The following is a 14,723-nucleotide window of genomic DNA, read 5'->3' as shown; positions in this document are numbered from 1 at the left end:
CCAGATTTATAAGAGCAGTATAAATTTAAAGCTTATTTTTTCAGCAACACAGATCTTGTCTTATGCTTTAAAGATTCTGATTTGGAACCAAACAATATCACACCACTCTTAATCTGAGTCCCAGTAAGATTCTGCTGTGTTACACTGCAATGGTTGTACGGAGTACAAAAATCAGTCCAACATAAGCATTCTTAGTTAATCAAGTTGTTATAAGCATTGTATTCAGATATGTCAGTGAAACTGTTTAAGATGATGGCTTTGCTCAGATTGCTTATTAGTTCTAGATGCCCATTTGTTATAAACTTCCAAATTTCAAATTTGTAAATTTTAATTCATTAAATGTGCTTGGATAGGCAGTGCATAGGTATCAGTAGCCTTTACCTTTAACCTCTTAAAATTAGATGATTTTCAAAAAAAGTATCAGAAGTGAGGAAACAAAATAAATTTGTATGACAAAACAAAACTGGTACATGAAAAAGATCAGGTTTTATCTACCTGTGTAAAGGGTGAATAAAATACCAAAATACAGGAAGAGGTAAAAGTATCTTTCTAGCACACTGAAAATTAACATAAGACCACATAAAGATGGGTAACAGCTGGGGGCTCCCTAAACAGGCAAAATTCAAATAATCTAGCAATTCTCCTCATAAATTATTATAAAGAGCTATTTAGAGAGATTACAGGAGCTGACCAGAAGAGAATTAATAAATTATTAATGCAAATTATTCAACAATGAATGACATGCCTAATTTAGTAAGAAGGTATATGTAATGAAACACACTACAGAAAATACATATTTCAGATTGGTTAGGAAATGTTGCAAGTCAAAAAATGCTTTATAGAAGTCTTCGAAATTTCAGAACTGTACTTCTTCATAAAAACATATGCACTTTCATACATGCATTTTCCAAAGCTAGGTAAGTGCAATGTAGCCTTTAATGCACAGTAAAGAATATATCTGTATTCTAAAACGAGAAACTGGAAAGACTGTAAGATGTTATAATGCATCTTGATATCAGTAACTTAAATCACCAAATGCTAGTAGACCGAAGAATGTCTGCTTAAGAAGAAGAAAGTAAAAAGGTAGCCTGTTTCCAGTTTCCGACTGCTTTTGATGTCATCCGCACTCCATCTTACTTTGGAGGCATCTCCTGCAGGAATTAACTGCACAAAATAAGTTCTTATCCAGAGAAAGAGGTTGAGTACCTCAAATCATGCCTCTTTTTCTTTTCTTCCCCCCTACTTCTCCAAAATGTATCAATTGGTATAACATAAGACATTAACTCTCCCTATACACATATCATTCATATCTTTAAACAATCACAGCTGTAACATCACAAAGAAGCAGTTGTCCGCTAAGGGTCATCGGGTTGTTTTAGGACAGTAATAAGAGGCCTGAACAAACTTTAAAATCCAATCCCAATAATAAATCATTCATGAAAACCTAATCAATTAAAGACAACAGAGACTTTACACCCTTTTTTATTTTACAAAACAGCGTAGGACAAAAAAGAGAAAACTCTATAATAAGAGCTCCATGCGTTCATAGTAATGTCCAGCTATGATGTTACCTGTCTTACTTTGGCATCCTGTTTAAATTTCTGAAGAATAGGCTATCCTTTTTCCTGATCCATACATATACATAACAAAAAAAAAAAAACAAAAATCTTGAGTCAAAATTCTAGCCTCAGTCCAACTGCAACTGAAGTAATAGAGAGAATGCCTTTGAAGTAAATAACATTTGGTTCTTTGATTTTAATCTCAATCTGGACTGATTTATTAACTGTAAGTAATGATCAAATCCTAGCTGCCAAATATCCATTCTTCTCCTCTATCCTTCTTAGTATATTTTGTCAGTACCTTTGTGATGAAGAACTCCAAATGTGTTTATCAACACTTACAGAACAAAATTTGGCACTATTAGGAAACCCCTTCTGTTAGAAATTCTTTTTTTAATCTCAGTGAAAATACCATTTCTGAACATGATTCATCAGACAGCAGAGTTGTTCAGGGTACATACACATACAAAATATATCATGCGGCCTAGATGTGCATTACTTATTGGTATAATACGGTTGCTGTTTGTTAGAGTAATTAAAATCCTCACAGATATTTTTAATCCTTTCATCATTTTGTTGTATTCAACTTTTATCTCTTCTCAAATTCCTCAAAAGTAGATTTTGCAGGACAGAGATCATCTTTTTCTAGTGTGGCTACAGTATCTGGAACAGTGAGTGTCAACTACTCGAGTAGAATTTCTGGCTATGGACCCCAAGAGAAATAATCATTCTTTTCACCTGTAAAATCCTCCAATATTGGTATACTAGCATATGTTTATAATTTATCACACATACACACTTCTGGTTTTTCCCCCCCAAATCTCAAATGAATCGCTGTTGCTACTAATACCTTTAAAGACATTCTAGCTCCAAGTAATCATGCACCTGAAGCACTGTCTATTTAAAATACTTGAAATGCAATTTGCAGGTGACATTTGTTCATCCAATTTCCAGTTCCACGGAGAAGGAATTTAGCAAAATTGTAGATGGTGTTGTAAGGGCCATGGTTGAAGTTAATAGGAAACAAACCCTGCCCAATAAAGAGCATTACCCAGAAATAGACAGCAGCCTGTGACACGTATATAATTAGAGAAATTGGAGGCTTTACCCATGAGACCATGTGTTCCACAGCAAATCCTGTTTCCTTCATTCTCCCTTTCACGATTATTGTAAGTGTAATCATTGCATGATTATAGTCCTTACATATAACATACCAGTTTCTTTTTGGTTTTTCCAATATTGGTATTAATTGAATTCACTAAACAAATGCCAGAAAAATCCACAGCTCAGTTCTTATCAGACCAACTGACTTGCAAGTCAGAAACCATATAAGACGACCAAAAGACCAAATTTTACATCTCACAGGTATCTTATATGATGGTTCTTTTTCCCTGTAAAAATAAGCCTTTAGCTACTTCTTTTGACTCTTTCCTTGCTAAAAAAGTATAAAATAAAACTGACAACATAAAATGTCTGATGTAGAAGTCCAAGTCATAAGGAGAAAGAAGTTAATTTACCAACTTCCAAGTAAAAAAAGAAAAGTCTACTGGTTCTACTATAATATAGGGAAGTGAACATCAAAAAACCCAAGTTTATCATAAAATTCTAAAAATAATTCTGAAAAGATTACGGCTCTCACTGCTACAGAACTTAGCTCTATTACCTGCCCTTGTTACTGAAGCACAATAGTAACCTAAGACATACGCAACAGGAGGAAGGAAGCAATCATTCTGAAAAAGACTTATGTATGATAGTGAACAACAAATTAGGCATGAGTTTCCATAGTGATACAGCAACAAAAGGCTGCTGCAATTTTCAGCTGTCTATACTGAGACAGTAACAGAGCAAAGGGACTAGAGTCCCTTCTCTCAAAGTTGGCATGTTAGCATACTCAAAATTGTCCATTAAATTTTAGTTCCAAGCTATAAAGAAAATATTGAAGGAACTGGAAGAGGAATAATAATAATAAAACCAAGAAGTTCTACAAGAAGCAAAACTACTAAGTGCTATGGATTTGGATTTCATGTTTGGATTCTCTGGTATCTTAAAAATGCAGATTCCAATCCACAGTGCATCTCCTCTGTGGATTCTCTGATGTTTAGTAAGAAATGATCTCATATTATAGCCTTTCTGCCAGTGGGAACACAGATGGGTTTCTTGCCCATCTGGCAGCCTGCTTTCCTGAAACTTACAGGAATTCCTGTCCAGTGCTGTTGAAACTGGCCAAGAGTTAAGAAGCTATTGAGGGAGAAAGCAGAGGAGAAAGATCAGCAGCCACACAAAATCCTAGGCTAGCAAGTAGACAGTGTGATCATAAAAGCTTTGTTTCCCCAGGAAGCTAGGCTAATTATCAAAGGGCTGGAAAGATTCACTTATGATGAAAGTCCAAAAGCCCCAAAGCAGAAAAATACTTAAACACTTAAAGGTAAAGTGCTCTATTGGATATAGGGCTGAAAGAACTAAACATGATAGCTAGGTTTAGACACAAATGATGAGGAATGTTATAATTTACAGAAATATAAATGTTAGCCAAGGATGATGAGGATTTATTTGTACCAAGAGGAGCTATTACTAAGCAGAGTTGCAACTGGGAATAGTGGGATTAAATAAAGGAAAGCTTTAGGCTAAAAATCAAGCAACACTGTCAGTGCGATGAGTCTATAGAATAGTTTTGAGACATAGGAAGTGGAAGCTCCATGGCTTAAGAAAATTAAAACTGGAATATAAAAAAAACTGTTCTCTACAGAACAATAATGCATGGATGGTGAGATTGGCAGGAATGTCTAATAGGTCTTTCTTTTCATTTATCACTAGATTAATTACACAAAATACTGCACTAAACATACTGTAAAAACTGCATTTCTATCCAATAATAGAACTGAAACCTAAATCAGAAATACATACAGTATAATTATGTGTTCCTACTACTTGTATGGCTGTTGTTTTTACACTGTGTCTTTTTCGTTCGCTTTTTTATCCGTTTGTCCACTTTTGGGTGTCAATGATTGGTCTGATGCAACAGGAGAAAAACAGAATGGATGATTTCTAATTCAGATAATGAAAGGAGGTTTCTTGTTTTCTCATGATACTATTGAAATAAATTTCTTTGTGAGTAAAGGCTTTAGTGTGAAATGTCAAGCAAAACTGGAGGTATTTTTATAAGAAGATAATATTCAACATATTTTCAAATCTAAGTAAATAAAGTTGTTTAAGAATTTGAAGGAAGAGGAACAATGAAAAGGAAATGTAATATAGACAATATTTAAAAATAATAAAAGTAGCTACTCCTTTTGATTCCTCATCTAAATGGCTGAAACCAGACCTAGGATATATAAATGCATAGATCTGCCTTCCTCCCACATCACCTACATGATACATCAAAAATAAATACAATATTATACAGGTAATTATTTATATAGAGTTATTAAAATAGCTACTTTTACACATAAAGTGATCAAAGTTACTTGTGTATTAGTGCAACATTTTTAAGCAATACTGAATGGTGTGGGTTTCCTTGTTACTATTTTCTAGTAAAACATAAAAGAAAATAATAAAAATGCACAAACCAGATTACACAGTATGTTTGATGTAGCAATTTCTAACATTCATTTAATATAGCTGAGCTGCAATGACTAATACTGCCCATGTCAGCTAGTACAAAGACCTAAAAAAGGTTCCAGACTAGATTACGTTCATGCAGGTCTCATTTTAACGGAAATTGGAGAGATGAAAAAAAGATTATAGGAACACACATTATAAAAACAGACCTCACAAGGCAAACTTAATAGTGAAACCATTTTCTTTCATGTAGACAACCATGAAAACAAATATCCTGTAAGCACTAGCTATATATTGTATCTTTCTACCAGATCTCTTTGCCTCCTTCAGACAGATTCCCATTCATCTCATGACTATATAATTTGATCATAGTTGAATAAGGCACAGCAGGGGAAAGGGTCTGTCTGATAAAGTATCAGACTCCAGGAAGATAGATAAACAATTTCATGATTTCTAGTTGTAACAGGAATGGTATAGTGGTGGATATTAAGATATTAGTCTCGTAGGAATACCAATATCAAGCTTCTGCAGTTTTTCCTCTTACTAAATATGTTTTCTTTCCATTAAGTGAAAATGACAGTCTGATTATGATAAACTAAGACAGAACGCCAGTATAAAATGCAAGGTATGTGTGAAAAGTGGAATTAAATCTTTTTTGATTTGTCAATGTGAAAGTTAGTACATAACTTTTTTTTTGGCTTAGTTTAAGACAAGTGAAAAAATAGAGCAAGGAAGTTTCTTTCTCATGTGGTATTTTTACTGCAAAGAAATATTATTTAAAAGTACGTAAACAGTTGCCTATCAAGTTGTTTCACATTTAAATCTCCTTTTTCACAAGGGACACATTAGCAGGCAACTCCTCCTCTACTACAAGTCACTAGAGTAATGCCTGTTTGCAACGCTACCTCATTGTTCTACACGAATTAAATGAAGGCTTCAGTGATAATATTTGAACAGCTATGATGGACTTCTTTTTTCATATATTAACACATATATTTTGTTTGTATATATTAGCACAAATATATAGCAGTCATTACTAATACAACTCCTAGTAGGTGGCAAATGTTATACTGTTTTTGTAATTACTTCCTGTCTTGGAGAGCTGAAAAACATGGTGATATCCAGTCATGCTGATACCTGCTTTTACTTATAAAAATTCAAAGAACAAAAATATATTTTAAAGCAAATTTTTAGTTACAAAGACGGGATGTCACCTTTTTGTTTAAGAAAATATATTCTGGAGTAAGCAATTTTTAAAGCTATCATACTATCTAATTTAGTATCTCTTACCTGTGATTCTTTTACATTTTCAACAGTGAAGTTGAACCAAACTCGAAAGCGTGGGTTACAGGTATCTGGTCTAATGAACAGGTCATACTCGAACTCTGTGATGTGGTCCACCCGTCCCAGGTTACCTACCAAGAACATATGAAAAAGAATGCATTTTAATGAATGGCTGATAAACTCTCTAGGAACTACACTGAGAAAAGTTTTAAAAACTACCTCTGTTGGTTAAAATATATAAGTATAATAAGCCTTACAATAGTTCAGAATTATTTTTAAAAGACTTAATCATAGTCACAAAATAAAATACATACCAGTAAGCTACAAGTATATGAATACACCAAAAAGAAGACAACATGGATTTTTATTATTCAATCAAATTGACTTTTTGTCTTCTCTTATCTAAGTATTCCAGCTAAGTGTCCTAACATCCTTTTAACTGTTTCCTTTTTTTTTTTCCCTCCACTTTTCTGATAATTTCTCTACACCTGTTTTAGCCCCCACCTGTATGGATTTCTTTCTTTCCATTTGCTGCTCATGTTCAAGCACCTCTGAGATTAAAGAGTCCCCAGATTTCCACCTGGTCCCTCCGGCTGGTGCCCTGAGAGTCCAAGTCTCCCAATAGATGGGCCAGCCTTCATCTCCTTTGTGATTCAAAAGCTATCTTAATACTTTTCCTTTACCACTTGCAGCCACTATCACCTCCTTCCAAAGACACAAACAAGGCTGTAAAATTTTGCCTCAGCTTTTTCCTGGTGAATTTCATGGAATAATATTTTTAAATATAGTCAGAGCTACATTGTCCCCTATGGCATTATTCAGCAAGCAACACATTGGCTATACAAATGAAGTTCAGCACTGGGAAAACTTGCTAAGTGCTTTTAAATTACTAAATTGGCATTTTTCCTTTGAAGTGTGCCAAGATTTTTAAAGACAGGGTTTAGACTGTCCATTTCATTTATACACTACAAAAATAAGACTTCACATTTTCCTGATCCAATCCAAAATCCATCTCATCAGGTCTTGTAAGACAGGGCCATGCTTTAGCTCACATGCTAAATTCTACTTATTAAAAAAAAAAGCACTGTAAGATGACCTGGTTTTATGGTTTCAGATATATTTTTGGGTTGGATATATGCTGTTGGGTTCAAACAGTTATTTATAATGCTATTTGAGCTAAACAATTCCCTCCTCAGCAAGTCCCATTTCAGTCAATATGACTCTTCATTGGTAACATGCTACTTAGTATCAGCACAAGTAGCAAAATTTGGCTGATCTGCTGTTCTGGGGAAAAGAAGCAGCAGGAAAAAACATTTTCAACTCTGTTCATCAATATATTTGCAGGATTTCTTCCTTATCCTAAACTGTTTCTAGCTTTACTAATTGAACATTTTTAATCTTCCCTATTTTTAATGTTATCCTCTAGTTTCCTACCCACATTCTTCTTTTCAGAAGAAAATTCTCTTCACTGATTCCCTCTGCAGAAAACCGCTTCATGCTAACAATCTGTTCCTAAACATTCGATATATGAAATATTTGGAAAAAAAACAGCAATATTGTACAGCTAGAATACCTTTGCCAAATATAAATAATGTCATCTGCTGTATCGGATGTCCATGCCCAGGTCCCGGCAGCTGGGGCTGCAGGCCTGAGCTCTGAGGAGAGGCCGGGCTGCCCCGTGCTGGTCGCGGCCGGTTCCAGCCGGCTCCACAACAGCCCCACCGCAGGGCACAGCTGAGCCCCGCAGGTGGTGGTGCCTCCTTGAAAGTGCTTTTAAGGAAGGGCAAAAATGCCCCACAGGCAGAGGAGTGAGGGAGTCTGAGGAGAACCAGGGTTTGAGGGGGAGGAGGGAAGGGGGTGCTCCAGGTGCCAGGGCAGAGACTCCCCTGTGTCCTGTGGGGAGAGGCTGGAGCAGGTGGATATTTCCTGAAGGACCAGCGGCCCGCGGAGGGCCCACGCTGGAGCAGGCTCTCCTGACAGGAACTGTGGCCCGTGGGGAGGGCCCAGGCTGGAGCAGGGGAACAGCGTGTGGAGGGAGGAGCGGCACAGAGGAACGGCTATGGACTGACCGCAGCCCCCCACCCCCTGCGCTGCTCGTTGTGGGGGGAGTGATGTTGATCCTGGGGAACAGGGAAGGGTGGGAGGAAGGTGGTGTTCTAATTTTTCTTTGTTTCTTACTATCCGAACCTATTTTAACTGGCAATAAATCAGTTTTCCCCTAGTCGCGTCTGTTTTGCCTGTGATGGCAACCGGTGAGCAATCTCCCTGTCTTTACCTCAACCCCCAAGCTTTCTCATCTTATTTTCTCCCCTGGTCCTGTTGAGGACGGCAAGTGAGAGAGCGGTTGGGGGGCGCCTAGCAGCCAGCCAAGGTCAACCCACCACATCTGCCTCACTTTAGGTTAAGTCCCTCACTCATCTAAGTGTACTTTCTGCCACAGGGGTCAAATCTGTCACTGCTATTCACAACAACAGAACTTGAATCTTAACATAAACTATTATTTCCTACAGATTATTTTCCAAAGTAAGAAAGAGTGGTAAAATCAAGCTATTGCATTGTAATACCTTTAATTAAAGGACTGACTTTTTTTTTTTTTTTTACTGTATTTTTCATTAAATGTCATTGTCCTGGTTTCGGCTGGGATAGGGTTAAATTTCTTCCTAGTGCTGTGTTTTGGATTTAGTATGAGGAGAATGTTGATAACACACTGATGTTTTCAGTTGTTGCTAAGTGCCCTCCTAGTCCAAGGACAGCTCCTGTGCCTACTGACTGAGCTAGGTACACAAGATGGGAGGGAACATAATCAGGACAGCCAGCCCAGCTGGCCAATGGGGTATTCCATACCATGTGACGTCATGCTCAGTATATGAAGGGTAGGCGTGATCCAGGAAGTACCGATTGCTACTTGGTTATCGGTCAGCGCGGGTGGTGAGCAATTGCATTGTGCATCACTCATTTTGTATATTTTATCATTATCATTATTATTTTCCCTTTTTTTTTCCCTGTTCTATTAAACTGTCTTTATCTCAACCCACGAGTTTCTCTCACTCTTACCCTTCCGATTCTCTCCCCGTCCCGCTGGGGGTGGGGGGAGTGAGTGAGCGGCTGCGTGGTATTTGTCTGCCTGCCAGGTTAAACCACAACAGTCATGAATATATGACATTGTTGGGAAAACAATATTCCTCATGTATTTCAGAATTTAGCTTGTCCAAGCTGTTCAGCTGCATAGGTTGGATTCTAGTTGCCTCACAGGTCACAGTTTAAGCTCTCTGGACAAAGCTCAATGTGTGGATGCCCAGAGTCACTTCAACCTGAGTTGTGCATGGGATGCTGGTGGATTCTCTAAGATTAAGGCAGCAGGCTGGATGAAGACAAACTGTGGACTAGGTCCAGTCTGTAAACTACTAGGTATACATGCTTCCCAATGATCCCAGCTATTCCAGATACGGATTAAGTTATCTGCAGCACAGATAATTTTGACTGAATTACTTCCAAAGAAGGACACAGAAGCAATTAAATTTATATTTTAAATTCAAAGATCATTAAAAACTTGTACTGCAAGGCATAGGAAACGAGAAGATTATTAAGTGAATAAATAAAAACAGAGCAAAATGAGACCTTGATTTCTGACCTCTTGCACATTTCAGCTTCTTTTTCAACACCAAACTGATCTGAACTGTATGGGGGACAGATGGCCCACTCAGAACTACTGTACAGAGTCCATAGGATCCCTAAACTAGCACTGGAGAATTGTACCAATGTCAGTGAAATCACTGATGGTGAAGAGCTGGTATGCTGGAACCACTCCAAGCCAGTCTGCTCTGGAAAACCTATATACCGATCTCAAATCCAGCAGAACCTTTAACAATTTAATCATTGTGTGCACAATTCCCTGAGACTCCCAACACTGTTTTCTCTCCTTATCTGTAATACTTGGTTTGAATACTCACCTCCCTCTTAATGCAGTATGTTTTCCTTTTGTGAATTGTGTCTCACCTTATCAGTTTTTGCCTACAGAACTGCCTCTTACTAGGCTCCTTCGTAGTACACGTCAGCTGCCATAGTCACCTGCAGCCATTTGCAGTTTAGTATCATTTGTACGTTTCATTAGTGCACTATTTCTTCTCTGTCTTCCAGATGCTAAATAGGCTGGACCGAACATTAATGCCTTCGGTAACCAATTCAACAAGTTCCTTGTACTCAATAGGCTATTGTTTGTAATATCACAGCCTTTGCTCACAATCTGTCAGCCTAATTTCAACCCACATAGCAATGTCATTAAACAAGACGGCAGTTTTGGTACAAAGAAGCCTAGAACTGCAAGAACAAAACACTTCCTCGCTTTAAGAGATGCTTTGTAGAAAACTGATAATGCCACCAAAAAACATTTTTTCCTGTCCAAGAAAGGATATAAACTTCCCAACATTAATCTCATAAACAAAGTTAACAATTTTACGTACTGCCTTCACAAGGCTGTAACCATGGGAAATATTTATTGTAATGAATGAGAATTATATTCCAATACCACAGGTAACACAGTGAAATTCATTAGAAACTATGAAACGGAATTAAAACATTGGTTACGCTATTCCATTTAGCCATTATACCATTTTAATATTTTAACATTGAAAATAAACATTTTTTTCTTAAGTGCAAACAACTTCTAAACTGCTTCTATTTTTTAATAGCTCTATAAGGTTCCTTAAAATTTCTCTTTTCTTTTTTTGTTAAATGTATAGCAAGAGAGAAAACTGTTTAATGAATGGTTAGACAGTAAGTTCCTCCTACGTCACAGGAATCTCTGTGCAATTACGCAATACACTCTGCTTTGCAGTACCTGAGGTGGACAGTTTCTGTGCTAAAATGATGATAAATTTAAGAGAAAGCTAGATAGCACCAATTTCACGTAATGTACCTACCAATAGTTTTCAGTCTCGATACAACTACTGTAAGATCCTTCCCGTGCATAGTTTTTATTCTGTGTCTGGTTTTTATTGCTAGTCTGGTAATTTGTGGTATCAGTAAGACAGTCTGTTCATAACCATATTGGTTAAGTACCTTCTTTTAAAATCAAAGAAAAAAGTCTCACACTACTAAAACATCAGCTTTGCTTTACTTTACTTTGGGTTCATGCCCGCATGAAATCATCACCACTCCATTCAATAAATATAGAAGTTGTATCTATGAGGTTATACAACATTTTTTAAAGCATCATCACTCCATAATTTGTGATTAGATTATATTTGGGGGTTAGCATTATAAAACATAAGATATTAATAATGTTATTTAAGGTACATATAAAATTAATGAATCGATTGAGTAATGTGATCTGCAAGGGAAAAAAGCCCAACAACATTATGAGCAGTAAGATCTGAACTTATTGGCATTCTAAGACATTTCTTATTTAATACTTTTTTTTCACAGTTTTGTTGCACGTCTGGTTGTCAAATGGCTTTCTGACTCTGTCTTAAAAGTAAAATAAGCAATTTATTAGAGTAGCCACCACTTTACAAAACATAGGATTTTTTCTCCTATGCACTCTGAAATTAGTGGCGGGGTTTTTTTTCTATTATTTTACTTTACAGAAATACCGGCTCAGATCTTTTTAAACTGATGGGAAGATGTAAACAAATCAAATTCCCAAATGTCTATAAACTGACTTTCACTTAGCCTTGGGGTTTGTTTTTAAGACACGCTCAATTTTCAGTCACAGTTCTGTTCAATACTCTTAGCATACTGAGAGAAGAAGAGACATACTTTTCTTTAATCATTCAAGCTGAAATTCTTAATTATATTTGCTTAAATTGCTTTACAGAGTAATGTTTAGTGCAACACTCTCAAAATGTGAATAGTGGAAGGGGTCAATAGCTTGTTTCAAGTTTCTTTAAAAGTCAGAAAAAAGCCCAATGTTACTATTTTATTAATCATGCAACATACACTTAGTCCTCATAAAATATTAATGTATATTGCTTCCTACATCAATAAAAAGTGTACTTTACACAAAGAAAGAAAACCTGCTAAAGAAAATGCTAGCTAAACTTACTAAGCATTCTAACAATTATCATAAAAATGCTAGAAAAGAAAATATAGATATGTTAAGCAATCCTAAAATCTTCTTAAACCACACATTGTGCTTTCCTACAGAGAATTTTAAGATGAAAAATAGACCTTGAGGGTCTTAGACAAGCCTGAGGCAATATAAAGAAAAAGGTCAAACACTGTGCTAAAAAGGACCGTTATCTTCAGAACAACAACTTATCAGCCAGCTTGCAGCCCTGCTTATTTACAGTTATTGGTCCCAGAGGAAGTGCACTTCAGCGCAGGGCGCGATTACTTTGTAATGAGTTTGCCAGAAATGGTAAAGGAAACTAATTTGTAACAATGTGCTGTTCCCTGCACATGAACTTTCTCAGACACTTTTTTTGTCCAGCAATGAATAACTAACTTCAGCCTCCCTAATAAGCAGTCAAAACAGAAGTGCACTAAAAACGACTGAGTCGCAAGCATGAATGTGCTGAAATATCAGTGATTATCCCTCTCAGCTGTCCATTACAGTACTCATGATGACCACCAATTCCCCTGTGGTGGATATATAGAATGCAGGTTTCAGGGGGTGGATTTGCACATGAAAATTAACACCATTTGGAAGAAAATAGCCTGCACCTGTCACAGATTAGCAACAAAAGGTCAAATGCCTCCTTTTACACCTAGAGCACTTGCATATTGTATGCCTTGCTTATAGGAGCCTAATTCTAGTTTCTTAATTCAGAAAAGTGAGCACCATGGTGAACTGAGGAGAAAAAAGAATTAAATCTTGGCTAAAAGCTATCAATAAATCTATTGATCAAGATACATATGAATGGAAGTAGCTGAGGCAATCTCTGTCTCTAAAAGAGGTAGTTTTTCAAAAGAGAATTACACAAAGTGCTCTTCTGTTTTTGTCAATATGCTGCCAGGTTTTGAAATACTATTTTTCATCCACACAATAAAAATCTTGACAAGTAAGCAATAGAAAATCACTAATACACTTGCAGCTGCATTTCAATCTATACAAATTCTTTAAACAAAAACAACCAAGAAACAGATTGGAATATACATCATTTTCACCAGTTGAACCTGGGATCAAGTCCAAGATAGCCAAACAGTATTAATCTATATTTTCATGCAACTCTCTATTTCACAAAATAAGGTGAAATGTAGAATATGGAATACCCCTCAATGGAATTCATCCTTAAAGATCACAAAACACATTGAGATGATAATGCAAAGAAATTTTATTGATACATTCTAAATGGAACAGGAACTACAGGGACCAAGATCTGTAAAAACTTCTCTTGAGTGAAAGATTAGATATCTTCTGAAAGGAGTGCATCTAAGAATACCAGTTGTAAATTCCCACTGGCTTTATGGCCTTTGTCTGTGAAAAGACTTTATAAAAAATAGTTTGGTGAGAAGTCCTAAGCAACTTCTAAATAGCATTTGATTTTTAAATAGGAAAAAATCTAATGAAATAGTGATGACGTCTGGAAACCTGTGACTGTTTTTACATCATTTCCTGGACTCCTGCCCAAAGCATATGTCAAATCAAGACTCCTGAAACTGCAAAGCACATGATTTGAATAAAAAGACAATATACCACACCTTGCAAATTAAAGTGTACTTTAAATTATTAAAATTCAACATATTAAGCTCTGCAATACAAAGCTCTGCTACAGTTAAATCAACATTTTGGGAAAAAACCTCAATACTCTTCAACAATATAGCATTCTTTTAAGAACCTGATGTTTCACTTAAAACAATAGCAATGCTCATGACTCAGCTTTCAGTCAAAAACCAAATCACCTTTGAAAAATGTTCGAGACTATCAAATAGGCAAAGCATTTCAAAAGTACATGGTTTGAGAAGCTGGATGCTTCAGACTTGCATTTGTCGTCTCCCTTCTATCCTCCCTCCTCAATTAAGCAAGTTGAAATTGCTGTTTTAAGTTTTTATCAATAGTGACATCCAAAGGACAGTAAATCAGTGGCTTTTGTGAAAAAGACTGTATGGGAACAATGACTATCTTAGCTTTTAGCAGCAATTGGTAAAAGGCCAGCTCCCATCACTGGAAAGGGTAAACTGAGATGTACATATTAATGCATAACTTCTGGAGTCTGAGAGATTCTGATTGAGCTTTTATTGTAATTAGGCAATAATGTGACAAAATCTCATTGTGACTGACAGCACACAAAAATTCTAGTTTTTACACTTTTCTTGTTTATCTAAGAATATAGCATTAAAATAAATTGTATTGATCTTTTGGGTATATAAGAGTTATGGGTC

General features: G+C 36.3%; 1 protein-coding gene across 3 annotated transcripts in view; it reads right to left on the bottom strand.

The window, feature by feature from the left end:
* Positions 1–14,723, bottom strand: part of LOC142084804 (BEN domain-containing protein 5) — a 971,351-nt gene that overhangs the window by 915,454 nt on the left and 41,174 nt on the right. For all 3 annotated transcript variants that reach the window (XM_075155802.1, XM_075155804.1, XM_075155803.1), the window contains one exon: positions 6,408–6,532. In XM_075155802.1, the coding sequence (XP_075011903.1) occupies positions 6,408–6,532 (125 nt within the window). The remainder of the gene's footprint in view (positions 1–6,407; positions 6,533–14,723) is intronic.

The sequence above is a fragment of the Calonectris borealis genome, chromosome 8 (genome assembly GCF_964195595.1).
Source record: "Calonectris borealis chromosome 8, bCalBor7.hap1.2, whole genome shotgun sequence".
Taxonomy (NCBI): Eukaryota; Metazoa; Chordata; class Aves; order Procellariiformes; family Procellariidae; genus Calonectris; species Calonectris borealis.
Note: the sequence above shows the minus strand (reverse complement) of the source record. Positions and strands in the feature narration are given on the sequence as shown.